Raw genomic sequence first — 26,283 nt, forward strand, 5'->3', positions numbered from 1 at the left:
TACCTGACCATCCCCCAAGCTGGCTTGACCTGGGGGAGCTGCAGTGATAAGTTGGGGTACAGAAAGAATATGGGGAGAAGCCAAGGAAGCAAGTAGATCTGCCTCAGCACTGCTGACCACAGACAGGCCTGGAGAAAGAGGGTGTGTCTCATTACAAAATTCTGGACCTCTGAATGGAACAAAGAAGGATACAGCACAGCTAGTTTGGGAGGCAGGTGTTAGTCCAAGCAGGGCTCTGCAATAGATAAGTTACCACCATATATGGAGCGAAAACTTCTAGGGTTGAAAAAAGGAAAAAAAAAAAAAAAGATTGGACTAGGATTCAAGGAAAAAAGACCTAAAGACAGCCTAAACAAAACATACTCGGCCCATGGCTGCCTCACTGTCTGCTGGCCATATGGTGTGTGATAAGCCAGAATGCTTTATTTATCTTCCATGACTCGTCCATGAAGCTGAGAGCCAGCCCTTGCAGGAGAGGCCATCTCCTGCTCTGTAGCCCTGACTCACAGCCCCCAGTCCTGTCTCCACTCCAACGGGTGGCTGGCTGCAAGTCCCTCCTCAGCCCTGTCTTAAGACACAGCTCACAGCTATTTTCCCACAACTCAAAGCCACAGGCCATTCTGTGCCCTTTGGGCAGCTGGGCCACACTGCAGACAGCTAACTAACTTGGCAGCATTCGCCCATGTTCACACTCACTGCCATTCACCCAGGCCCTTGGCTATGGCCCTGAAGATAATCAGTAGGAAAAACCTTCCTCGTGGCTGTAAGGCATCGGCCACTCTGCTATGCCGTAATAGCAATATTGTCCCTTGCTCCCTCCTTCCCTCTCCTGTCTTTCTATATTTTTCAGTGGTGCTGGGAATTGAACCTAGGGCCTTTCGCCTAAGCGATATATCCAGATAGACAGATTTTTTTTTTTTTTTTGAGACAGGGTCCTGTGAAGACACTAAGTTACTCAAGGCTGAGCATGATCTTGCAGTTCTCCTGCCTTATGCTGCCAAGATTGCAGGCATGTGCTGCCCATCTGGCTCCTATATGAAAAACATGGCTGACCAATAACTACATCTGATCTGTCCAGGTCCAAGTTCTCTAAAGCAGGCCTGCCTCCCTTCTCTCTAAATGTACAGGAGCCCTGTTGGCAGCCTTGTATTCTTCTCACCAACATCTTCATCTCTCTTCTGGGGAGCCACGTTTTGACTGAGTGGAGCAAGCCACTTGGGGTGGAAGAAAACCACTACCATTGAATCTGCCAACAGGATGCCGAGTGCAAATTTCAGGTTAAAAAACAAGTTGTTCCACTGGAACATACTGTAGACCTCTCTTGTTCACAGGGGATATGTTCATAGTTCATGGATATGTGAAATAAGTGAGTGCCAAACCTTATAGTTTTCTCTTATACATATATACATATGGTGAGGTTCAATTTATAAACAAGGCACAACCTAACAATATACTGTAGTAAAACTAACTTAAAATGCATAATTTAATTTTATGTATTTAGTACTGGTTCTACAGGGTCTCACTACACAGGTAGGACTTGTAGTGATCCTCCCGTCTTCGGCCTCCCATACACTACGATTACAGGCATGCGTCATCATGCCCAGTCTCAGCACGCCCTGGGGGTGGGGCCAGCAGTGCATGTGGGGATCAAACCCCGGTCCCCACACCTGTCTAAGCAGGTGCTTTAGTCTACTGAGCTATCTGGCCGGCCCTAAAAATGTATAATTTATAAAACGGGTTTTGTTTGTTTGTTTGTTTGCTTGGGATGGGGTGTGTGTTAGGTGTCTGGTTTTCTGAAACAGTCTCTTGCTAAGTTCCCAGGCTGGGCTCCAAATAGTGATCCTCCTGCCTCACTGGAATCGTGTGTATACTATCATAACGAGCTTGAAGTGTTACTTCTGGAATTTTTCATTTCATACTTTCAGACCTCAGTTGACCTCAAATAACTGAATCCATAGAAAGAAAAACCATGAGTAAAGGGAACTACTGTACTTAAAAACTAAAGAATTACATTCAATACCTATCTGAAATCCAAACTTAACGAAGGGTCCTATGTTTTTATTTGCTAAATCTGGCAACCCGAGATATCAGGAGGTAGCAAGACACCTCCTAGGAAGCCCTGCTTTACCCCAGTAGCTGTAGAAGCGCCCCAGAATCACCCCTATCTCAGCTGGTACCACCCCTTTGCTGCTCCTGAGTGCACTCTGCAAAGGCCTATAGGCTCTCTATGCCCACCTTGCGGTAGCGACTCAGGTAGCCATGAACAAAGGACACCAAGTGGCAGACAGTCCCAGGGGAAGAACTGGATGGAACAGGTCTAGCACTAGAAAGCACAAAAGACTTCCTCTGCTCTGCATAGTGCAGACCACAGAGCCACTCGAAGGCCAGGCCCTGTCCCAAGCAGCCTCACATCTCCCAAGGGCACCCACAAGCCAGTGGAATTTAAGACCAACAGGGACAGGGGCTGGTAGGCTTAACATGAGTGCAGACAGCTTTATAAATGGCCAACATCTCAAAGCCCAGTCAGCTGGTCCGGGCAGGCCCCGGCACGAGTTCTGGCAGATGATGTGGCCCAGCCCTACTGCAAAGAATCTCAAGGGCATGGGCGCGAGGGCTCTGGCCAGCCAAGTGCCACCAACATAGGGGCATCTTCCTACATGCGGCCCAGAAGCAGCTGTTACTTCCCTGCTCAGGCACCAAAAATGCAATAATAGAAAGATGTTTCATCTCTAATCTACAAACTATTTTTATTATTGGCTACAGATCTACTGGTTGATATTAGGTTAAACAAACAAAACTGCCTTTTTTATAAATAAAAATTGTTAGAACGTTGGCAATTACGCACAGCCCAACCACATAATAATAATATTGAGTCCCGCTATTTATGAAATTCCATGTAAAATCTTTTAAGCATAATCATCATGTAGTGCTTAATTCTTATGACCCCTTTCAAGGAACGTACTACCATGTCCATCTTAGAGAACCAGAGATGGAGACGCAAAGACGTCATCGTGCTCATCCGGCTTGATGCATACCCGCTCTCTGTGACTGTAAGATCCATCATCCCACCCACCATGTGGCCTGGGTTATGTGGTCCTTCCACCTCCTGGCCCTGTGGCCCTGCTGGCTGGTCAGTGACTGCCCGGACTCCCACTCCACACAGAGGCCACTCTGTAGCTAATCTGAGCATGACCTCCTGAATTAGCAGCAAAGTGTGTTAAACAATTTCAAGAGGAAAAAAAATATTTGAAGGTTTATTTAGAGTAAGAGGGGGAAAAGGCCTCCTGAAATAAACAAACTAATCAAGGAAGGAAAATCTAGTCCAACTGCTTTTTAAATGCCTTCACTCTGACTCTGAGCTAATATGTAATGCACCGCTGAGAGAGGGGCCAGGTCTCGTGCAAGCCAGCAACACTGCCGACCGAGAGGCACAGGCTTCTGAGGCTTTTCCCTTCGAGACCACTGAGCCTCATAGAGAGAAAAGACTGAGAAACTTTTCAAAGAAACAAATCAAAGTCAGGAAGCATCACTGGTGAACTAACCCCTAGAAGCTGAGACCGACACAATAAAATACATAAAAGTGCTGTCAGACTCCCACTTTAAAAAAAGAAGAAATGCATATTTCCTTCCTTGTAAAATTGAATTTGAGAAGTCAGAGCACATGAAATACACAGTAAAAGCAGCTTCCCACTAGTCCCAAATGAACATCTAGAGAGATCAGAATTTGAACATGAAAAGAAGAGACTGACCTTAACATGGGCCACATAGTGACGACACATCTCTTCCATGTGGGCCAGCTGCAACTTCTCCAAGACCTGGCCAGCAGTCTCTCCCAGAAACACAAAGTAGACCCTGGGCAGCTGGCCCTTCTCCTTTTTGCCCACATCAGCTGTAAGAACATAATTCAGACCTGCCAATAAAGGAGATTAAGATGTCAGCAAAGGCACACAGTAGTGAGGCTACCTCTGCTCCCCAACAAGAGGTACCTAGCCCTCCATTCCAGAGGTCAGAAGTCCTGGGTGAGGGAACCAGGGGATCCCCTGCCTTTCCAGTGATGCTCTGTGTGTTATCCCTCATGGTTCTCCATGACTTAAACTCTGTGCTATCATGGGGTATCAAGAGAGCCATCAACATGTATATCAACAATTACTTGTACCAACACAGGCTAGTACTCCAGGCATTCTAAAGGTAAACCTATAGAATGTTTGAGAAGCTTAAGTGATCAGGGTGCCATGTGGTATTGACTGCTACCAAGCACTGCTATATACATCCAACATCGGTGTCTCAGTTACTTTTCTCTCACTTCTGGGACAAAATACTTAACACCCAAAATGAAGGAAGAAAAGGGCTATTTAGATTACAGTGGAGGCTTCAGCCTATACTTGACTGGCTCCGAGGCAGAGTGGCACATGGCAAAGGGCAGCCATTCATGGCAATGGAAAACAGCAAAGAGCAAAGGGAGGAGCAGTGGCTGCCTCCCTCCTTTCCTTATATTGTAATGCAGAGTACCCACCCCAGGGTGGATATAGCACTCACACCCACAATCCCAGCACTGGATCATGAATCAAGCAAGCCCAAACTCTAGAAGCTGCACCATGACTGCATGAGACTTTGGGGGGACAACTAGGCACAAACCATAACAGGGGAACAATCACTTCTGATAATTCTACATCACCTCACAAATGCCAAGTCATGGTCCAGAGTTACTAAGCACCAACAGTACAACAAGCACACTGTAGGCACAAGGGGAGAGAGACAATGATGAATAATATGGGCAAAAGCCTGCCTTCCCAGGGCCCACATGCCTGGCTCTCAGAAGCTGTTCTAACTGCATTCCCAGGAAGCTATATACGGTGACCAAGGACTTTGTGATGTCCACTCTAACAAAACCATGACCATGGTGATTGAAGTCGACTCCCAAAAACACAGGCCTGCCACCTCTACCTGAACATGTAATGCCAGGGGACTGAACTGCTGAGACACCATTTGGGATTTAAATATCTGTGGTTCTAATGTCCAATGCATACTGGATCGATTCTAAAAACTTCACTTTCACTATTTCAGAGTTTGTAAGAAGATAGATAAAAATATGCTTTTGTCAGGTGTATATGAATTAAGTGAGTGGTACTAGGGATTGAACCTAGACTTTTCACAGCGAGCTACATTTCCAGCCCTTTTATTTATCTTATTTTTTAAATTTTGAGACAAGGTTGCCCTAAATTGCCCAGTCTAGGCTCTAACTTTCAATCCTCCTGCCTCAGCCTCCCAGAATACAGATACTGTAGGCATGAACTACACACCTGGCTTAAATGCGGCTTTAGCAGTGACAGATCTATTTCACCACTTTTCTATCCCAGAGACCAGCCATCTGTAAACATTTTTATTTCTTAACTGATTCGTGGATTTAGAGAACGTGGCAATTTTACAGTGAGAGAACAGGAACTTGTGTTTCTAAAATGACCAGACCAGATAGCTGAGCAGCAATAAGAGGAGGACCCTGCTCGCACTCATCTCCAAGCCCCTGCCCCTTCAAAGCTGACATCTTGACACCAGCAGAAGCAGCCCCACGCCTGCTGGCATTTCACTATGTGAAGCCGGCAGCAGAGATGGCTCTGGCTTTCAAGAACATTAAAGAGCCCAACCAAACCCTGGGGGTGGTCTGGACAGGGAGAAAAGAAGATGCCGTGGAATGGACAGGCCACGTGTGACTGTGCCTGGGCCTCTTTCTGATGCTTTCCTGAGTCGCAGGTCTTTTGCCACACCAAGCTGGTGGATTCCTGAGCAGAGAGGGCACATCTGCCCCAGCTTGTTTATTCCCGCAACAGCTGATTTCCAAGGCAAGGCTGGCTTTCCAGGAAGAACGAGGGTCACAGATAATCACAGGAGCTAGCAAGAAAAGAATATAGGAAAGCACATGGGAGAGTGCTTCAACAGAGGAAGTGCACATGTCCACAGAAGTGTTACACATCGCCCCAGGTGGGTAGAAGTGCAGCGGACTTCCAGCTGCCAAAGCTTTAACGTAATCCTAGAGGTCATCCAGATCATTTTATTTTTAAGATGAGAAGACTGGAGTCCAGAAAAGGAAAAGACTTGCTCCAGGCCAGAAAGCATCCACTACAGAGCAGGAAGGAGAAACTCTGCCACCCTCTGCTACAGGGCTACCCCTACCACACTGGGTCTTGGGCATCTTTTTTGTTTTGTTTTTACATAAACTGACCCAACACTTATTTTTTGAGTGTAGCAATAGCAGAACCAAACATGTTCAGATATTCAGAATGGAACTCCGGCCAATTCACTTTCTATTAATCACAACTTCCCTGAGCAATAGCCAGAGATACAAAGGCTACATTTAAACAAAGTAAGTACCAGAGTCCCAGCAAGCAGATTCGTGGCTGTATATGCACCTTGCTAGGAGACAAGCGAGAGGGTGCTGACTGAGTCAACAGATGCTGGAGTGGCAGCCACTGGGCAGCATCTCCCAGGAGGCTCCTGTCCAGCCCTCCTCCCACATGAGGTAACCATAGCTGCTGTCCCTCAGCAGTGGTGACAATGGAGAGAACAGCAGTACCAAGCTGTCTTGCCAGAGAGGACCCGCTGGCTGAGCTTGGAGAAGATCTGGGTAGATAGGAACACAGGAAAATGAAGCATGTGGTTTCAATCCCCCACTCACATCCTCCTGCCTTTCCCATTTCTCTACTGCCAGCACCTGCAGTCCTTTGCCTGAGGGGTTGTTTCAGCCACCTTGGGGTAGCATGGCTGTGGGGTACCTTCTGTGCAGACTCCCAGGCTTCCCAGCAGGTCAAAGTATCAGCTGCCCAAAGTGGTAGCTGCTCAGCAATACATCCTCTATCAAGCTGCCAAGATGGCTCATTTTGTGTCAGCGTGGCTGGACTATAGTACCTAGATATTTGGTCAAGCACAAACACAGGCATTTTTTTAATCATTCATTCATTCATTCATTCATTCATTCGTTTATTTATTTGGTACAGGATCTCAATACGCAGCTCGGACTCTTAGTGATTCTCCTGTTTCAGCCTCCCCAGAGCTGGGCTTATAGGCGTGTACTATCATGCCCAGTTTCAGAAGCTGGCTTGGAGGCACAGGGCAGGGCCAGCACGGCACAGAGTGTCAGTTATCAAACTCGGGTTTTTTGGCTTGTCAGGCAGGTAACAGACCACTAGCTATTTTCCCAGCCCCCAACAAAGACATTAAGATATTTTTAAAATAAGAGCAACACTTAAATCAGTGGACTGAATATAGCAGATTACGTACCATACTGTGAGCGGGCCTTATCCAACCATTTGAAGATCTTAAGGGGAAAACAACACTACAGTTCCTTCCAAAAAGCAAGAAATTTGCTTCCTGCCTGCCTTCAGATTTGAGCTGCAACTTCAACTCTTCTCCAGGTCTCCAGCCTACTAGCTTGCCCTGCATAATTCAGGCTTTGCCAGGCCCTATAATTTCGTGATTCAGTTTTCTAAAATCAACCAATTCATATTCATTCATACTCCCTGCACCCTATTCTGGCTCTCTGGAGACCAATAACTATCATAGCTGTCTACCTTTGCTATCTCATTGTCCTCAAACACAGGCAAGTCAGGAAAAGGGAACGAATTCAGCCTCCAACATATGCCTAGCTCTGTGTGTGAACCCTATAAGCAAGACCGTTAGTCCTCACGGTCCATCCACGAGAGAACCACTGACACAACACAGCCCCCTAGAAACTCAGAGGGAAGAAAGGCTCACAGAAACTGAGCCAAGGACAAGGTTGCAGCTGTCTGTTGTAGGCAGGGTTTGTGCATGTGAGCACCACCTATCTGACTTCTCTAAAGTGCTGAAATACACAGAGAAAGATTAAATTATCCAAATCATGAAGGACAATCATTCTGGAACCATTTCCTCCCTAGAGCTGTCTATTTAGCAGTCCTCCTTGACCTAAAATTTATTTTGACATTTTAAATTATCCAAGAAGTCAGTTCTGTATCAAACTGTCTCTTTGAAAAGAAAGCAAGACGTGAGACCATGCCTGAGTGAGGAGACTCTCCTAGCTGTCAGCAGTAAGGAGAAATACAGGTCATTCTGAAGCGCTGAGCTCCAGTGGTGGTTTAGAACAGCACTCACCCATGTCTCTAAGCATGTTGGGAAGTAGCTCCTAGAAAGCAGAGACTTAACAGTGAAGCAGCCAGTTGGCTCGCTTGGTTTGGGGGGGGGGTCCCCTCAGGCTTACCCAATTGTTGCAGCCACCCCTAATGCAAGCCAGCCCAGCCAGCCTGTCTGGACAAAGGTGCTGGTTCTGATTAGGGCCTGCTCCAACAACTCAGTCACATCTTCAGGGTTTTCCTATGCACAGCTTGTGTCCATGCCGTGTCGAATGATGTCATGTTGATGGAAAAGCTGATCAGCCCCGAGTAATGCTTTCAGCCGCCTCCTTTCCCTGCCCCCAGCTGGCTCCCAAGGGCCCCCCACTCCAGCCTGGGCCAGGAGGGGACCAGCTGTCTTGCATCAACTCAGGCTCTGGCCTCTCCCACTCAGCTTTGAATCATTCCTCCTCTCCATCAGAACAAGATTTCAGCTGTGAAATTCTACTAGCAAATTCTCCTTCCACAGTTACTCTGAGCTTCCCAGTAGAGGGGGGAAAATGGTATTTCCACTTTATTATCTTTCCTTATATTCCCTGAGGAATGAGACATTAATTACTAGCTACCCCTTTCCTCACATACATGGATTTCCTTCATAATCCTGTGCCTCCATACTTTTCAAAGGACCAAAAGGAGCTCAGAGAACACAAACACCCTAGAGCAGAAGTGCGCACCTAACAGCAGAAAAGGGACCTGGGGACAAACCACTTGGCTTCAACCCTATTTCCGCTATTAGTGTGGGTGGTGTTGGCGCTGGCTCTCTGGACCTTTTCTTGCTCACAGCTTTGTCAGTGATCCAAGAGTCATAGCAGCACAGGGCACTCCATCGAACCTTCCTGGTTTTCATTTATTACTCTGGTGAGAGTCCAAAGGTGCCAGCTTTATTTCCCCCTCCAAAGAGGAACGTGCACACTTAGGCTTCAGTCTGGCCAGTGAGCAGATACAAGCACAGCCTATGGGTAAGGGGAGAGTCTCTCCACACCAGAGGGGACCCTGAGAGGCCCTAGGCAGCTAGCTCCCCAGGCCAAGGATCCAGTGATTAACGATCCTCTCTGGGATAGGTAGAATTCTTAAACTGCTCATCATGTTATAAGCCTGCTTTTCGGGAGCCTACTGTCAGAATGAGAAAGCTGTGTCTGCGCACCAGCACTCGGCATGCGGTGCCTGCTCCACCAAGGGCCTCAGCATGTGCCTAGAAGAGCAAGCCAGGGAGCCTCCCTCCCACTAGAATGCAAGCTCTGTGGTCAGAGCCTGTGGCTAGGCAGAATGTCTGGCACTTGGTAAGACTTCATAACTGTTTGTTGATCACAGAACCCAAAATGGCATGGACTTGTCTTATTATCCCATCTCCATGCTTCTCAAGAGTCCAAAAGTAGCTCAGAAAATTTTGTCTCTGTGCAACAGTCGAGTAAAAAATGCACCCCAGACACTTTAGTGGCCCACAGTGACAGGTGCTGGCTGTGCTGGTTCAGGAAGCTGTTGTCTCTCAGCTCCAAACTTACCTCTCTCAACTCTGCTGGGATTCTGGGGCTGTGTGCCAGTCAGTCTTCTTGTCAACTAACTTTATGACGAGATCTCTGAAGAGGCGATTGGATAGTGGGCTAACTTACAAGCGCATCTGTAAGTTAGCCCACTAACAAGCTCACAGCTGAATGGGCTCTGAGGAGCTGGGGCCCAGCTAAAGGAAGTGGGTCAAGGCATCCGCTTAACTAGGTTTTGGCCCGATCTCCTCCTCTCTGGCTTCTCCCCTTGCTCTCTACTTCCCACATGCCATGATTTGAGCAGTTTTCTTCTCTCCAGGCCCTCTGCCATGAGGTTTCTCCCTTGGAGCCAGCCAACTGTGGATTAAAACCTGTGAAACTCTCTCTTTTAAATTGTAGGTGTTAGGTATTTCGTTCCAGCAATAGGAAAGCTGACTAATATGGGCTGGGACCCCATAGAACTTCCTCCTTTCCGTTTTTCCAATGGCGCCTCACAAGCCTTTGCAAATATAGGATGTTCAGGGAGCCTGTGAGGCTGAAGGAGAAGAGCTTCGCTCCTTCACAGCCACTCCCCAGTCCTGTCCACATAGCCAGCAGTAGTTCATAGCAGCTGGTCCCACCAATGGTTAACTCCAATTTCTCATTTTCCTCCCTCACTTCCCAAATCAGCCTCATTGCACCGCCTAAGAGTGACCAGCAGCCCCAGCCAGTGCTTCCTCCTCAGAGGCTTAAGTTCAGTTCCACAAAACCCTTTCTCCAAACCTACAGGTTCTGGTAATCTCAAGGAACTGATTAACCCCAAGTATAACCGTGACCAACGGGTCTCATCTAGACCACCTGGAGGATCATTAGAACACAGCTGCTGGCGCCCTGCTCCTTCCATCTGCATCCTAACCCTGCTCAACCATGAGGCTACTTGAGCACTGACCTCTAGGACGCCCTCCACAGTCAGGTTATATAGCTCCTAAAAAGCCCCTCTTCCCCTTCAGCTCACTTCTCCTACAGTTGCTCACTTTTCCTCTCTAGGCTCCCATATACCACCAGTCCACTTTCTGGCAGATTTTCTGTACCTTTCCCTATTCACAAAGACTGAGATATAGTTCATTTTCATATAACCCATGGAAATTAGCAGGAAAACATCAGAGATTCAGTAGCCCAGATGACACCCGAAATCTCTGGATATCCTTGCTAAATCTGATTTTTGGGAAGAGATTCCAGGGATTGAAGCCAACACTCATACAAGCTAAGCATACTCTCTACCACCAAGCTATACCTTGGCTCCAAATTGATTTTTTTTTTTTTTTTTTTTTTTTTTTTTTGTCTTTTTGAGACTGAGTCTTGCTATGCAGTTCAGGCTGGCCTTGAACTCATTTTGTAACCCAGGCTGCTCTCCAACTTGCATGGCTTCTGACTCAGCCACCCTGCATACTCAGGCAGGACAGTCACCATCTAGCTTTGGACATATGGCAACTTTCTTGTGTGACCCACAAAGGAACAAGACTTTTTTTTTTTTTTCCAGAACTGGGGATTGAACTCATGCCTTGCGCTTGCCAGGGAAGCGCTTATTCCACTGAGCCATCTCCCTGCCCCAAGAACATGACTTCTAACAGCCTTTCTTTTCCATGCCTCAAGGTTCATGGCTGAGCCCAGACCTTCAAGCTAATTCTTCCTAGTGGTCAGTGAAATGTCAATTCCTGGCAGGACCTCAGAAAGGGTCACTGGCTAAGAATCAAAACATCCCCCATATCTCTTCAGTCAACTCATAGACTTCCTCATCAATGAGTTCTACCACTTATCTCAAGCTTTGAAACCACTCCTGCTCAGACTTGCATCTCAGTTTATTTTGTTACCATTACCAGTTTATCTTTTTACCACAAAAGTGACCAAGAGTTGAAGGCTATGCATTCAGCCTTTGGATGATTTACGACAAAAATATTAAATTGGCGCTGGTAGTGCTTGCCTGCAATCCTAGCACTCAGAGGCTGAGGCAGGAGAATCACAAGTTCACACACCATCTGGGCAACTTAGTGACTTAGCAAGACTGTCTCAAAATTTTAAAAGGGTGGACAATGTAGCTCAGGATCATGGTCCTGGGTCAATCCCCCAAAACACTGAAACAGTAGACATTCTCTGTAACTTCCTTTAGAAGCTCCATAAGGGCACAACCAATATTTCCAACACCTAGCACATGAAGACACAAAATAAGTATTTTTCAAATTAACGCACACATAAACTATAACCATTTGCTTTTTTAGTGTTTTAGATAATTTATAGCACCAAAGTTAATATGCATAGGCTGGAGGTATAGCCCAAGAATATACTATAGTGGTAGACACATTTATCTTCGGAAAGTCCCTGAGCTTGATCCCCAGGACCATAATAAAAAGAATATTTAATCATTCATTGAAAATGTTTGTCAATGGATTCCAACTACATTATGAACTGGTATTTGGTTAAAGACATATGAGTCCCAGAACCCTCAGCAACCCTTTTTCCTTAAGACTACTTGAGGTACTAGAAATAGTTGTTGGAAAATACAGCCCTTCAAGTAAAAACAAAACGTCTATTAACCTGCATGTTGCTCCAAATTCATGTCCTTCAAGTACGAGTTCTTATCAACATTGACCCTACCTTGTCACAGGGTTTACCCAGTTTCTGGAGGTGGGATAGCTAGCAAGTGGGCCTTCACCAGAGAAACAGCAGGAACAGCTGCCACAGGCCTTCTTCTAATTCTCTGAGCTCCCCAAGCAGAGCCCCCTTTTATGCATACTTAAGCCTGTGAAAATTCTGCACCCTAATTTCACAGTACAGCTCAAGGGAGAGCCTTTAAACTCCCATGCTTCATTTTTCTAACTGCATGGAGAATTCTTGTAGGAATGGGCTCTAGGCATGACATTTCCTCCAGTCCAACAATCAATCCTTCCCATAGTCTAGGGAATTTTAGTTCTGTCCACATACATTTGGGGAAAGGATGCTTGAGGTCTAACAATAGCTGTCCTAGAGCTTAAGGATGTGTGAAACTTGGCACATGTAGATGGGCAGGAGAGAGGGGAAACCTCAGAGAAAATGCCCTGTCCACAGGCAGTCCAGAAGGGATGCACGGTGAACGAGAACTCCAACCTATCCCCAGCTGTCGCTCATCCTGCCACCCTACTCCAGCTAGGATGGCTACCCTAAGCCCTGACTCAGTGATTCATTACCGATTTCTCCCGGAACATGTTTGCCATGGAACCTAAAGCAGACAGTGACATTCAGGCAGTTTACAGGCTGCTGTCCATCATGACACTGAGGCGCTGTGATGTTGATGGAGCCTGGGAGGACAATGGAGACATCCACTGTAATGACAGGTCTGGCCCTGCAAAGTAAGAGCAGAAGATGGTTCAGTCATGTTAGGGGGCAAAACAAGAAGAATTATACAACCAGGATAAATCCCAACCCTTCAGCCAATTAAATAAAGTATGAAATAGCCAAAGAGAAAAGAACTAATGTGCTCTGTATGTGCTTTTTCTGGTTTTAAAAGTAGCACATTTCCTAATAAATAAATGGTTAGCTTCCCAGTGATAAATCCAAGTTAGCTGTTGAGAAGATATATTTAGCTGAAGCCATTAAGCAGTTACGAGATGCCAGATAATTATTTAAAATTTCACCAAATAAGTTCTGATTTCCATTCTATTGGAGATATGAATGCAGAAGGAGTTAATGCAACAGAAACCATAATTCAAGAATTACATCACACTCATATATCCCTCAAAGCATGCACTGCCATTGTAAGCATGAATTGCAAAATTTCTATCAAGGGGCCGGGGAGATGGCTCAGTAGAATAAGCACTTGCCTGGCAAGTGCAAGGGCCTGAGTTCAATCCCCAGCTCTACAAAAAATAAAAATAAAAATAAATTCTATCAAGTTGGCCAAATCTCCACCTCATGTACCTCTATTAATTCACAGCTGCTAACAACAAAGATCTTCAAGAGAAAAAAAAAAAAAATCAACCTGCCTGGCCTCAGGACCAAGTGAAACCTAACAAGCACTCACACCCCTTTCCTTGACATGGACCATCCCTCAGTTCTTGATGGATAGGCAGCATGCAAGGACTCCCCTGGGGCACTCAGGGAAGAAAAAACCTGCTGAGACTGAATCACCCATTCTGTGCTCACTGCAAACATCTGTTCAGGAAGATTCCACCTAGGTTGCACCTTAACCTTCTTCCCCTAGGCCTCACAAAGAAACCCTTTGACCTCCCGGAGCCCCAGCCTTCATGGTGCCACTGCCAGGGGTGGCATAACAAGATCGAGGAGCATTAGTGGCTTGAGAACAATGACCTCCCTTGTGTAAAAGCTCCCTCAGAAGTGCTGAGGGTAACAGGACAGATGCGAAGTGCCCAACCATTTCAAAAGAAAAGGCACTTAAGGAAAAGCTGGTGTGAAAAGGAAAGGAAGAGACAATCAGCACAGATGAGCTGAGGGAAATCTCCTGCTGCCATCACTTCTGGGACAGGAGGGTCAACAGCAGGGCAACTGTGACCAGGGCAGGGGAACTGCAAAGCTGGCTGTAGGGCAAAAGGAAGTCAAACAATGGTGCCTGAAAGAAAGCAACATCCTGGCCTCTCAGGTTTGGCCTGGATTTATCCTTAGAAGATCCTAGAAATAACTTAGAAAGTAGATAGTTTACTCTTGGTCAATTTCTTCTGAAAAGACCCCAATGGGCACTGTATAAAGCCCCACTGCTCTTCAACAGCCAGCTTGAGTGTCCTCTCCCCCAGGAAGTTTTCTGAGGACCCCTGGCTCCTCTCTCTGACTCCAGCTCTGCAGATGCACTTCTGCCTTCCTCCCTACTAAGGAAAACAGTCATATTTCCAAACCTGCCTACAACACCCCTACACCACCAGCACCTCCACCCCTTGCACTCCACACCCCAGATCTGGGGTCCCTGCACATCCTTTTCACTTTTCCAGGACAGTAGATGTGCAGAACCCTTGTTTGCACACTTCACTGGAGCCAGGAGATTAAGCCTCAAGAGTGTCTGACCCTGCAGCCCCTGACCTGATGCTCCAAGAACAGAAGAAAAGCCCAAGCCCCTCCACAGCCCCAGAGCCTGCTCACTCAAGAGCTCAGGGAGCTAGCTAAGCAAGAGGCACAAGTGCACAGGCCACACTCTCTGACATGGACCAAGCTTGCCAGAACAGAATCCTTTGAAATGCCCGATGGGGCCCTCACAGGTACATCTCCTTCCAACATCTGTCAAATCAATTCCCACTAACCCTTTTGTTTCCACTCCAAGTATTGTTTTTGGAGGATGAAAAGCCCAGAAATCTTTCATAAGCTTCTCTCATCACTTCCTTCAGTCTACAATGGCACGACACCAGGTGCCTATCACCCTAATGCAGGACCTGCCCTCCTGAGAAAACTTCCTGAGGGCACAGTGGGGACAACCCACAGGCCTGGGGCAGCATCTGGCCTCTCACAGTCCTACTAACCTGTGTGCCAACCTCTAAGATGAAAGCAAAGGGCACCCAAGGACAGCAGCACAAGAACTTTCAACATTTAAAGGAAGCAAGTAGCTGGACTGCCCTTTGTGATGGCTGACAGTTCAGTTCCTCACATTCCACTCCCAGTAAATAATAAGAGCAGTCAGAGTCTCCTTCAACATGATGCTCAAATGTCCCTGGCCTTTTGTAAGGCACAGGTAGGTGGACAGATAGAGAACCTAAGTCCTGGGTGATACAGTTGGCTACTAAATCACCCCTGGGTCAAACTGTTGGCTACTACATCACCTCTGGGGTGCCTACCTCCAGGAAATTTGTTTATGTTTCCATAAGTTAAGCCACTCTTGATCAAGTTTAATAGTAGTTACAGCCCAAAGTACTCCTACCCACATGCCTTTGGGATAGTCAGATCCCTTGGATAGTCAAATACAATGAGTGCATATCTGCATATACAGAGAGACAGACAGAGAGACCGACAGACTGACAGACTGACAGACTGACAGACCGACAGACCAACCGACCCCGACTGACCTAGATTTCCCCTTTCCTGGTCTCACCACAAATCAGAGGCACTCAAAATTCTGACTGACTTCCCACCAGCCAGGCCTTGCCTGAGCCCCCTACCTCATTCAGCTGAAGTTTCCAGGCCTTGTTTCTTATCCAGCCACATCCCAGCAGCTGATCGACCAGTGCGCTATAGATGTCCTACCTGCCTGGCCTCAGATGTGCTGGGTGAGTCCTCCGCCTGTCCTTTGTTTCCTCCCTGAGGGCTGCAGCTGGGCTCTGAAACCTCCTTGGTCCTTCCTGGTCCTCCATGCCCTCCTAGGACAGGGGAGAGGCAGTCCCCTCAGCTTCACCCTCACTTGAATCCCACATGGAAGCTCATCTGACTCTTCTTACTTTGGGACTCCCTTCCCTCTAGCGTGTGTGTGAGATTCCATCTCTCTGTCCAACCTATTGTCCAGCAGTGGCAGCCTCCCTTTCCTCCTTTCCTCCACAGACCCCTAGAGAAGAACAGGGTCAAAGCACTAACCACGAGGATAGAGTGACCACCTCTGATCCTTTCCAGAGGGTCAGGGACTGAGGTGATAAAAAGAAGGTGTCTCAAAGACATTCTTGGCCTAATCCCTGGTGCAGAGCCTTCTGGCCTTGAAATGCTTGCCAATTATATCTTCTCCCTAGCAGCTTATCTTCTGGAAACATAGTGAAGATTGACTGCTTGCTTGCTTCTTCTGTTGTTGCCCACCTACAGCCATCTGGTTTTTGCACCATCATTTCTCTAGGGTCAAAGGCACAAGTGACCTCTCACTGCCACTTCTGACAGCACTCATGATTCACTGGGCCTTTTCTGCTAAATTCCACCCCCACTCCCTGACCACAGGACCCTGGTTTGTTGATCTCATAACATCACCTGGTATTATCCCTTTTTCTAAATTAATAAAACCTGCATATCTGTGGTCTCCTCACCCACCAACTGGGGCTAATAATATCTAAGTTACAGAGTTGTCAAGGAGACTAAGGGTTAATACACATTCTGTGAACAGTAAGGATGAACAAAACATAACATATTCAGAATAAAACCAAAACATGGACAAATCTCAAAGACATGATGTTGAATGAGAGAAGCCAGAAACAGTATATACAATATAATTCCATTTATGTGAAATCCTAGTGATCTATGATACAAATCACAACAATGCCTATCCACTGGAGGGGGCGACTAGAAAGAGGATGAGGAAACTTCCAGAGGGGACAAAAGTGTTCTTTATCTCAATGAAGTATTAGTCACACAGGAGTCTATGTTGATCAAAATTCACTGACTTGTACACTAAGACTGCTACATTTTATATTCTGTAAATGATGCCTCCATACAGAAAGACGACAAGAAAGAATGAAGACACAGTCATGTACCACATATAACATCTCCATCAAAGGCAGCGCAGTCGGAGCATAGGAGTCTCCTATGATGATATCACCTAGTGATAACACAGGTCTTAGTTTAAGTGTACACTATCATAATGTTCACATAATGACAAAAGCAATGAAGCATTTCTCTGAGGTATCCCCATGGTTACAAGACACTCTGAAACCTCCTCTGCTCTCCCTGTCCCCTTGCCTTCCTGAAGTGGATCATGGCTGATGTAAAATGCTTACACAGTGCCTGGCACACATTTGGTGTTCACCAAACATGAGTTGCATCTTAGCTATGCGTGTTTGACTCTTTGGTTAGAATACCAGGTCAAGGACTAGGTCTGCCATGTTCTCTTGCAAGTCCCCATAATCTAACATGTATGCAAGTTGCATTTCAGCAGGTCAGGATACATTTTGCTGAGTGAATGAGGGAACAGACTTCTTGTGATCAGACCATCCCCTACACATCCCTCCTCCCCAGGTAGCATGGTCTCCTGCTTTTCCTGGGGCTTCTCTTGGCCTTGCTGAGGTGAACTCCCCAGTTCCTATCCTAGACCACTTCTCTCTACTAATATACTCCTCAGCTTTCTCTTCAAAGAACTTTACACTGATCCCTGGTATTTGCCCCTCACCAGATTCAACCCTTCACGTGAGGCTGGACACCAGGGTCTCCAGTCCACTGCATGACTTATATTACATAGGAGAACAGCTCATCTATGAAGGTGAGAAAAAGAAAATGCCCTTTGGGTTGAAGCTCAGAGGTGGAAAATGATGAAATACTAGAATGATGACAAGGCAGAATCTACATGAGAGACCTTATACCAGATGTCCACTGCTGAGTGGAGGGCCTGTCTTCAACTGTGGAAACACAAGGGATGAGTTTTGAGTACAATCCTCACAAACCCATGTGCACTGGATATAAAGAAAAGTGAAGATATTACAAAAGCTTTAGAGTGCTCCACATCACAAGTTGAACCTCCATTATTTGGAGCCAGGTAAGTCATCTACTCAAGAGGAAAAAGTGATAAAGAAAGCGAAAATCCAGTACTACAGGGGATATACTTCAATGAAGCAGGGTGGTTGGATCTTTATCATCAGGGGACACAACTGTCAACTTCAGATTCTGAAGGGCTTCTGGATAGATGACACAAGACAAGAAAACCAAATTTTAGCACAGCACACAACACAATTTACCTAAGACTTCCAAATGCTTGTTAAGCACTTATCATAGGCACTGAGCCAAGCATATCATATGTACTAAGTCATTGGTTCTTGTAAGTACTATTGTTATCCTGATTCACAAGGCAGAACCCTAGAACAAAAAAGTCAGGGCCTTTCCCAAGGAAGTTCACCTTCTAAGTACAGAGACAGTTTGATCCCAGACCAAACTCAACCTGAGGGATATCATGTTTCTTTAATAACTCAATAGTTGAGAGTATAATTCAATAGTTAAGAGTTCAGGGGCTGGGGAGATGGCTCAGTGGAATAAGCATTTCCCTGGCAAGTGCAAGGTCCTGAGTTCAATCCCCAGTTCTGCCAAAAAAAAAAAAAAAAGTTAAGAGTCCAATTGAACAACTTCTGTAATGAAAAACTACAGTGCTTGGAAAAAGGAGATCAAAGACAACACCAGAAAATGGAAAGATATTCCCTGTTCCTGGATAGGCAGAACGAGTGTAGTAAAAAAAAGGAGATACTTCCAAAACTGATACACAGATTTAGTGCAACACAATCAGAATACCTCAGAGAACTAGAATGAAAATCCTAAAACTCATATAGCACCAAAAAAGATCCAGAACAGCAATCCTGGGTAACAAGAGCAAAACAGAAGACATTATAATCCTGGATTTCAAGTTACATTACAAAGTTAAAGGGATAAAAACAGCATTATACATGCACAAACAGACACGCAGATCAGTTGAACAGAATAATGCATGCAGAAACAATCCCAGCACAGTCAGCTGTCTGATCTTTGACAAAGAGGCCAAAAACATACACTGGAGGAAAGATAACCTCTTTAGTAAATGATGCTAGGAAAACAGACTATCCACTCATATTTCTCACCATATACTAAACTAAAATCAAAATGTAACAAGAATTTCACTGTTAAAACAAAAACCTTTAATTTGCTGGAGAAATAAAATAGGTAAAGTCTTGAAAACATAGGCAAGGTTTTTCTTAAAAGAACCCCAAAAGCACAAAAATAATGTCAAGACATCAACAAATACGATCATAGCAAATTAAAAATCTTATGCATAGCAAAGGAAACAACCAATACAGTGAAGAGTCAAACTATCAGATGGGGTGGGAGGAAGAGAACTCCAACTATACCTCAGACAGAGGTTTAACACTTAGAACATGCAAAGAACTGAAAAAAATTACACTTCTTAAAATAAAAGACCCCATCAAAATATGGGCAATTGAAATGAACAGACACACTTCTCAGGAGTAGCACAAATGGCCAATAAATACATGACAAAATGTTCAACATCTCTGGCCATTACAGAGATGAAAACCAAGACAACACTCAGTCTTAACCTTGCTCTAGAAAGAATGGCTACCATCAAGAAATTAACCACTGCTGATAAAGATGTGGCAGAAAGGGACCCCTCTACATTACCGCGGGGAGTGTAAACTAGTACAACCACTATGGAAATCAGGATGGAGAGTCTTAAAACAAAACAAAACAAAACAAAACCTAAAATTGGGCTGGCAAGATGGCTCAGCAGACTAAGTACCTGCTTAGGCAAGCACAGGGACCTGCGTTCGATCACCAGCACCATGTGCCATGCTGGCCCCACCTCCAGGTGCACTGACCCAGACTGGGCGTGGTGGTGCTCATATTCCCAGTGCTGGGGAGGCTGAAAACAGGGGATCACTATGAGTCCAACCTACATAGTGAGACCTTGTACCAAATACATAAATTAAAAAAAACAAAACTAGTATCTAGAAATTTTATTTGACCCACTTATTCAACTTCTAGGCATCTTCCCAGAAGAATTAAAGGCATCATGCCAAAGTGATATAGGCATCCCCATGTTTATAACTGCACAGTTCATAATAGCTAAATCATGAAAATTATGTGTCCATCAACAGGTGAACAAATAGAGAAAATGTGGTATTTACATACAAGGGAGTACTACTCTGCCATAAAGGATAAACTAGAATCATTTGTAGGAAAATGGATGCACCTTAAGACCAAGTGTTAAGTGAAATAAATCAGACACAAAAACTTAAATATCACATAGTTTCTTATATAAAAACCCCAAAATATAAAAAAGCTAAACAAAAAGAAGGAATAGGGAAACAGGTCTTGGGAAAATGGAAAGGGGATCAAGAGATGGCACAAGGAAGGGGATGAAGGAGGAATTGAGCTGCACTATGTACAAGTACCAACTTCCCAAAAGGGAGGTAATCATTATGTGCTGAAAACATGGACTAATAAAAAGTAAAAATTAAAAAAGAAATTCAAAGATTAGAGTCACCTGGGGGTCAGCTGTTTCCCTTAGGAGTTAGTAAGCCCCTACTGCCAGGCACCTCATTTGAAGAGACTGTGTGTCCCTCTGGGAGAGAGACTCCAGCAAGCAGAGCCAATTGAGAAGAATCTGGGGTGGGGAACCACATGGCTTCTGGGATCTCTTCCAGCTGTAAGATCCTACTAGTCTATTTTAGAACATTCTGCCACAAGGTTATTAACAAAACCTAAGAGTTGGCTCTCACTCCAAAGTGTAATTCTGCCTCCTCTCTGACTCACTCAGACAGAAATACTTGAAGAAGATTCGTGGGTGGTGATGGCAACCCACTGGCCTCTAAAGCAGTATGCGGGCTCCCAGGAGGACTGCACGGAGTTCACATTCCACCTCTCTGTTCACCAGAGAATGAGGAGCTATGGAATGGGCAGGAGGCTCCCAGGTCCTGGGCGTGGAGGACTGGTTGAGAAAGGATATTAGGTGCAGAAGCTAAAGTGAAGACATACAGTGCTCCCCAACCCTCTGAGTGCCACAGCATCCAAGGAAACCCCAGTATTTACACTGCACTTTAATGAAAGGGGCTATGCATGGCCAAGGCAAACAGTCCTCAGGTGGAGGGACAGGTCACACCAAGTGCCACATAGATCAGCTCAGAAGTTATCATCTCCCAGCAATAAGCTGTTCAGCACCTCCCAGATGGAAAGTCCAGGATAGAATATAATGAGAGTGAGAAAATAAAGGCATCATTTCCATTTGTAAAGCACCTCCAGCCGGAAAGAAGCAGGGCAGAGCTGGGTGATGGTAAGCTACTGCACCGTGTCTCCCCCACTGACTTCCATCTCTCACCCGTGATGAGCTACAGCAAGGCATCTCACCTCAGAAGAACCACGCTGTCAGACATGAAGGCGCCAATGGTGACATCTGAAAACAATAAGTCACAGCACTCAGAACTTGTCGAAGCCCCCCCCCCAAAACAGTCTCCACCCAGCATGGTGCTCTGCAGCAACTGAGGCCTGACCTTGACTCAAGGAGCCCTCAAACTGCCATAGTTGGGGCCAGGGAGATGACTAAGTAGAATAAGCGCTTGCCTGGCAAGCGCAAGGGCCTGAATTCAATCCCCAGTTCCACCAAAAACAAACAAAGAAACAAACTGCCATAGTCTGGACTGGACTGTGGTTTTATAAGAATTAAAACCATACTGTCCCTAATGGTAGCCTACCATGTATGGCTAACACCTTAAAGTAAGGGTCGTTAGAATTGAGAAGCACACCATATTTCAAAGAATTTTAAAAAACCAATAACTCGTTAATAATTTTATATTGATTATATTTTAAAATGACAATATGTTAGCTATATTGGGCTAAATATTATTAAAACCAAATTCAAGTATTTTATCTATTTTGGTGATGATGCAATTTACACATGTAGATTTTTTCTTTGATATCAGAGCAATAAATAGAGATACCCAGAATTAATGCTATTCAAAAATGACTAGAGCAGTTTGTGTCACTGAAAGCTCTGAAGGTTTGCCATCATTGACCTAGAGGCTGTCAACAGTGGGAATCCTCACCTCCCAACCTCCTACTATGAGACTTTGGGGGTTTTCTGTACCCTTGTCTATAATACAGGGATCATTACCCCCAAGACCTTCTTCCAAAGTTGCCAATATTTTATATAAATCAGAAAATATCTACTGCTCATTAAATGTAACAATAACTATATAATCATTAAACATATGAAATATTTATTAAGTATATTAAATCAGATATTTGAATAATAAAAGATACAAAAATACCTGATAAACTAAGCAAGGCTTGGTAAACTAAAACACAGGTTTAGTTAGTAATGTTTTCAGTTTTGTTTTTGTTGTATTTTTATGGTGTGGTAGGAATCAAACCAAGGGCCTCACACATTCTAAGACAAGTGCTCTACACTGAGCTACACCCTCACTCCTTAGGAATGTTTATTTCTAAATAAAGTATTCACTCATCCAATAGCTCCCTGCCTTCCTACCCCCTCAATATAAACCCCTTAAACCTGGGACTTCATTAATAGTTCATAGAACCAAACATTTGAGTCCAAAATAGTCTGAATCCATCTAAGTGAAAAGATTTCCACAATGTCCTCATTAAGGGAAAACAACCCCAAATCCATAAATTATACTACTCCTAAAATTTCTGCACCTAGATGTGTGTGTGTGTGTGTGTGTGTGAATATATATAAATTTTGTTATTCTTTAATAATATTCTTTAATTGATTGCATGTTTGAACTAAGTAAACAGATATATTACTTATTTTTTATGAAAAACACAAGATCCATTGTGCAGTGCAAACACACCCGCTTGCATTCACTACATGGCAGCAGCCGAGCCCTGGGGGGACCTGAGTGCCTGCCCACACTCAGGCTCTGGTCATCCGTAGCTGCTCTGATGTGCAGCATTTCCATCCATGAGAACACCCCTGCCCTGCCCGCATAATGGCATCCCTGTGAGTTGGGCATTGCACGTGGCAGCACTTTATACTTCTTAAACTGCTCAACCCATAAAAACAGTATTTGGAGATGGCCTCAGACCACCTAGCAAAGGTGAATTTCATTCCTAAACTTATAAAAACACAGGGCAGTCTATCTTAGGGCAAAAGCTCAGCACTGACCCTTTTCTATTCTATTTTCTCTGGCTTATGAAGTTTGAAGGGTATGAAAAACTTTTATCTATAAAAAAAAAATACAAAATTTGGTACCTGAGGATTGTGCTAGTTTTCACAGATGTAAAGTAGAAAGTATTTCTTCAAAAGTAAGATGACTATATATTCCTGGAAATGTTTTCTGAGCTCCACATGATTTGAGGTTTTTTCAAATATTTACCTTTGCCTCCTTACCTCACTCCACTATCCCACGACCTCGGCAATGTGACATAAACTGGGTATTGCCTGGGGTCGGGGTTGGAAATTTCACATTTTCACTCAATTAGCATCAACCTCTTCAGTGTACTCATTCACCCTGAAGAACAGCCAGCTTCAAACACAGACAGACTATTCATCCATCATCAAGAAGACCTGGCTTTCTTCTTACCCAAATCTCTCTCTGTAATTTTCTTTTAGCAGGAAAGGGGTGGCTCTTCTTCCCTCTCAAGAGGAAGAAGTCTCTAAATATGAGTGTTATCAAATATAAACGAACAAAATATGTCCTATTTTATCCTTTCACACGTCTGTGGTACATAATGATAGCACTCACTATTGGGAACTGGTACATGTACAAATTTTAATTCCCTTCTTTTGCCCTATTCATTCCACCCCCTTTTATTTTTTCCAGCATCAGTTTTTACATAGATATCACTTTAAATAGATCATGCTTTTTCTTTTCATTAGACATGTGGCCACAAAAGTTACTAAAATCCCATTCTCATGGTACTTAAGCCCATCAAAGTAAATCACTTTAAAACCTAGAAATGAACTTCAATGTCATTTCGACCTTAAAATCAAACACCAGGAAAAGCATTCCATCCTGTGAGTGGAGTTAATTTTGTGAATTGTGTGAACTTCCCTAATCCTAAATAGACTAAATAACTGCTAACCACACTAGAAATCAGCCCACACATGCGCCTATCTTTACCTCATGGGCCTGTACACAAAACCGGCTTACCAGGATAGCCGTTTCCATCCATATCAACGCCTCCTGATATGGACTGCCCAAACATCCTCAGGACTGGGTTTATCTTCCGCCCAGACAATTTCTGAAACAGAGAATAAGGACATGGAGTCACCAGAAAATAAAGAGCCGCCAATAAGAACTTGACACTGTTTTAACTGGGTTTCCCTGGGGTACCTGGTCTTAAATTGTTTGAAGGAAAAAAAAAAGTTACTCTAATTTGATCAGGATGCCTTTAGTAGGCAGTTGAAGCCCACACACTCTTTTATTATTATTTTCTTTGGCTAAATTTAATCATTTTAAAATTTTGCTAAGTTCACAGCTAACAAATCTACCCAGACTCGTGTGATTTTTTTTTTTTTTTTGACATGCTGAAGTTCAAGATGGATAAAGTTTATTCCCAATTCTAATAGGTTCTGTTTTGTTTTGACTCAAGTATAGCAACTAAATTCTGGGAGCATATTTACTTCTTACCTCTGTACCCAAAGAGGTACAGAACACTTGACACTCCACTCCCAAGAGACACATAGTCTTGTCCTTGATGGACAGATAATTAACATAGCTGACTGGAGTTACGGCTATGTGGAAATTGCTCCTCCAGTCAGCCAACCAGGAAGTCTACAGACTCCCAAACTTCACAGCCACTATCAAACAGTTTTGTCTAGTAAATCCAGAATTCTGTACATCTACTCATCTATAATCTATAGAAGATGCTTAAGAATCAGCTAAAGGGCTGAGGAGATAGTTCAGTGGCATAAGCACCTGCCTGGCAGGTACAACGTCCCAAGTTCAATCTCCAGTACCACGTGGTCCCTGGGTACACAGTGCCAGCCCAGAAACTGGGCATAGTGGTACATGCCTATAATTCCAGCACCAGGAAAGCCGAGATAGGAGGATTACTACGAATCTGAAGTGCGTAGTGAGACTCTGTATCATTAAAAAAAAAAAAATCAGCTAAAGCTGCCCTATGCCCTATTAGACAGACCTGCCACCAACCAAAGCTCACAACTCACTACCATGGCACATATTGGCGTCTGTGCTTTTATGCATCGTGAAGTTGGTCACTTATCAACAGGCTCACGAACGCTCGCACAGCCAGCGCTCATCATGCAGAGCTGGGCAGCAACATTTGGGTGGCACAGATCCGCACAAAGACGCCAACTTCCTGCATCAGAAGTCTCAGCTCCTGGCATTTGCCTGGCTCCTCCCTGCCTTTTCCCCAGTCTCCACGGGGAGGCTCACCTCCAGTGCCCTCACTGTGAATGGCAAGAGACATGCTTTACTTTCATGTCTTGAGGCAAAATCCACAATGAACCAGGTTTACAGACATCAGGATCATTTTGCCTTTATTTCCTTATGCTTTTCCTTACTGAGTCATCCTACCAAGAACTCATGAAGGGAGGTGAGGGAGTTTCCATGGGATCGGCACGTGGACTTGGGATGTCCCTGCACCCTGTTGACAACTGCAAACAACCCTCTCAGAAATGACCTGACAGCCTCTCTCACCATTTTCAGCTAAACCAGCCAACAGGAAATGTGTGCATCAAAGTATAGATCGGAACACTGTAGGTAACATGGAGAAATGCTTCTTATTCCCAGGCAAAGCCTCATCTCCCATGTGGCTCTATCTAAACAAACACGTGTGTCTGTGTGCTCCTTACAAGCCTCTCTCTGAAGACCACCTCTCCTCTGGAGGCTCAGAATACTAGCAACAGTCTGCCCTGGGTTTGCATTTCTAAGGCATGTGGTGGCTGGGAATGGGGGACAGAGAAGGGGTGGTCTACTCTGGGGCAGTGATGCAGGCGTAAGTTATCCGCAGACATCTGCACGCCATTATGCTATAAAGCCAGGAAGATAAGTCTGCTCGGTGCTAATAACCCTAAATGGAAACCAGGAACCTTGGAAAGCCTCCACTGGACCAGGTTTACGTGCAGTGTCCTCTGCAGCGGCAGAAAGATCACAGCAACCGCCATGACATGCCCGGAGGGCTCTCAAACTGAGACAGGCACACAGGGATCTGAAAATCAACACTCTTCATAAAGGAAAAGGAATGAGTGAAAGAGTAATGTGGAAGAAGTTGAGGCTCTGATCTCGCCATTTATCCAGCAGAAATAATACCAATCTGGGCCAAAGAGAAGTGATCATATTGCCCAGACT

The 26,283-nt window shown here is 44.9% G+C and overlaps 1 protein-coding gene across 1 annotated transcript in view; it reads right to left on the reverse strand.

Annotated features, from left to right (window-relative positions):
* The window catches only part of Itga9 (integrin subunit alpha 9), a 392,948-nt gene that overhangs the window by 284,535 nt on the left and 82,130 nt on the right, over positions 1-26,283 (reverse strand). The window contains exons 12-15 of the mRNA XM_004635243.2: positions 24,121-24,211; positions 21,356-21,401; positions 12,820-12,974; positions 3,750-3,910 (exon numbers count right to left, since the gene is read on the reverse strand). Coding sequence (XP_004635300.1) covers positions 3,750-3,910; positions 12,820-12,974; positions 21,356-21,401; positions 24,121-24,211 — 453 coding nt within the window. The remainder of the gene's footprint in view (positions 1-3,749; positions 3,911-12,819; positions 12,975-21,355; positions 21,402-24,120; positions 24,212-26,283) is intronic.

The sequence above is a fragment of the Octodon degus genome, unplaced genomic scaffold (assembly GCF_000260255.1).
Source record: "Octodon degus isolate 3935 unplaced genomic scaffold, OctDeg1.0 scaffold00071, whole genome shotgun sequence".
NCBI classification, from domain to species: domain Eukaryota; kingdom Metazoa; phylum Chordata; class Mammalia; order Rodentia; family Octodontidae; genus Octodon; species Octodon degus.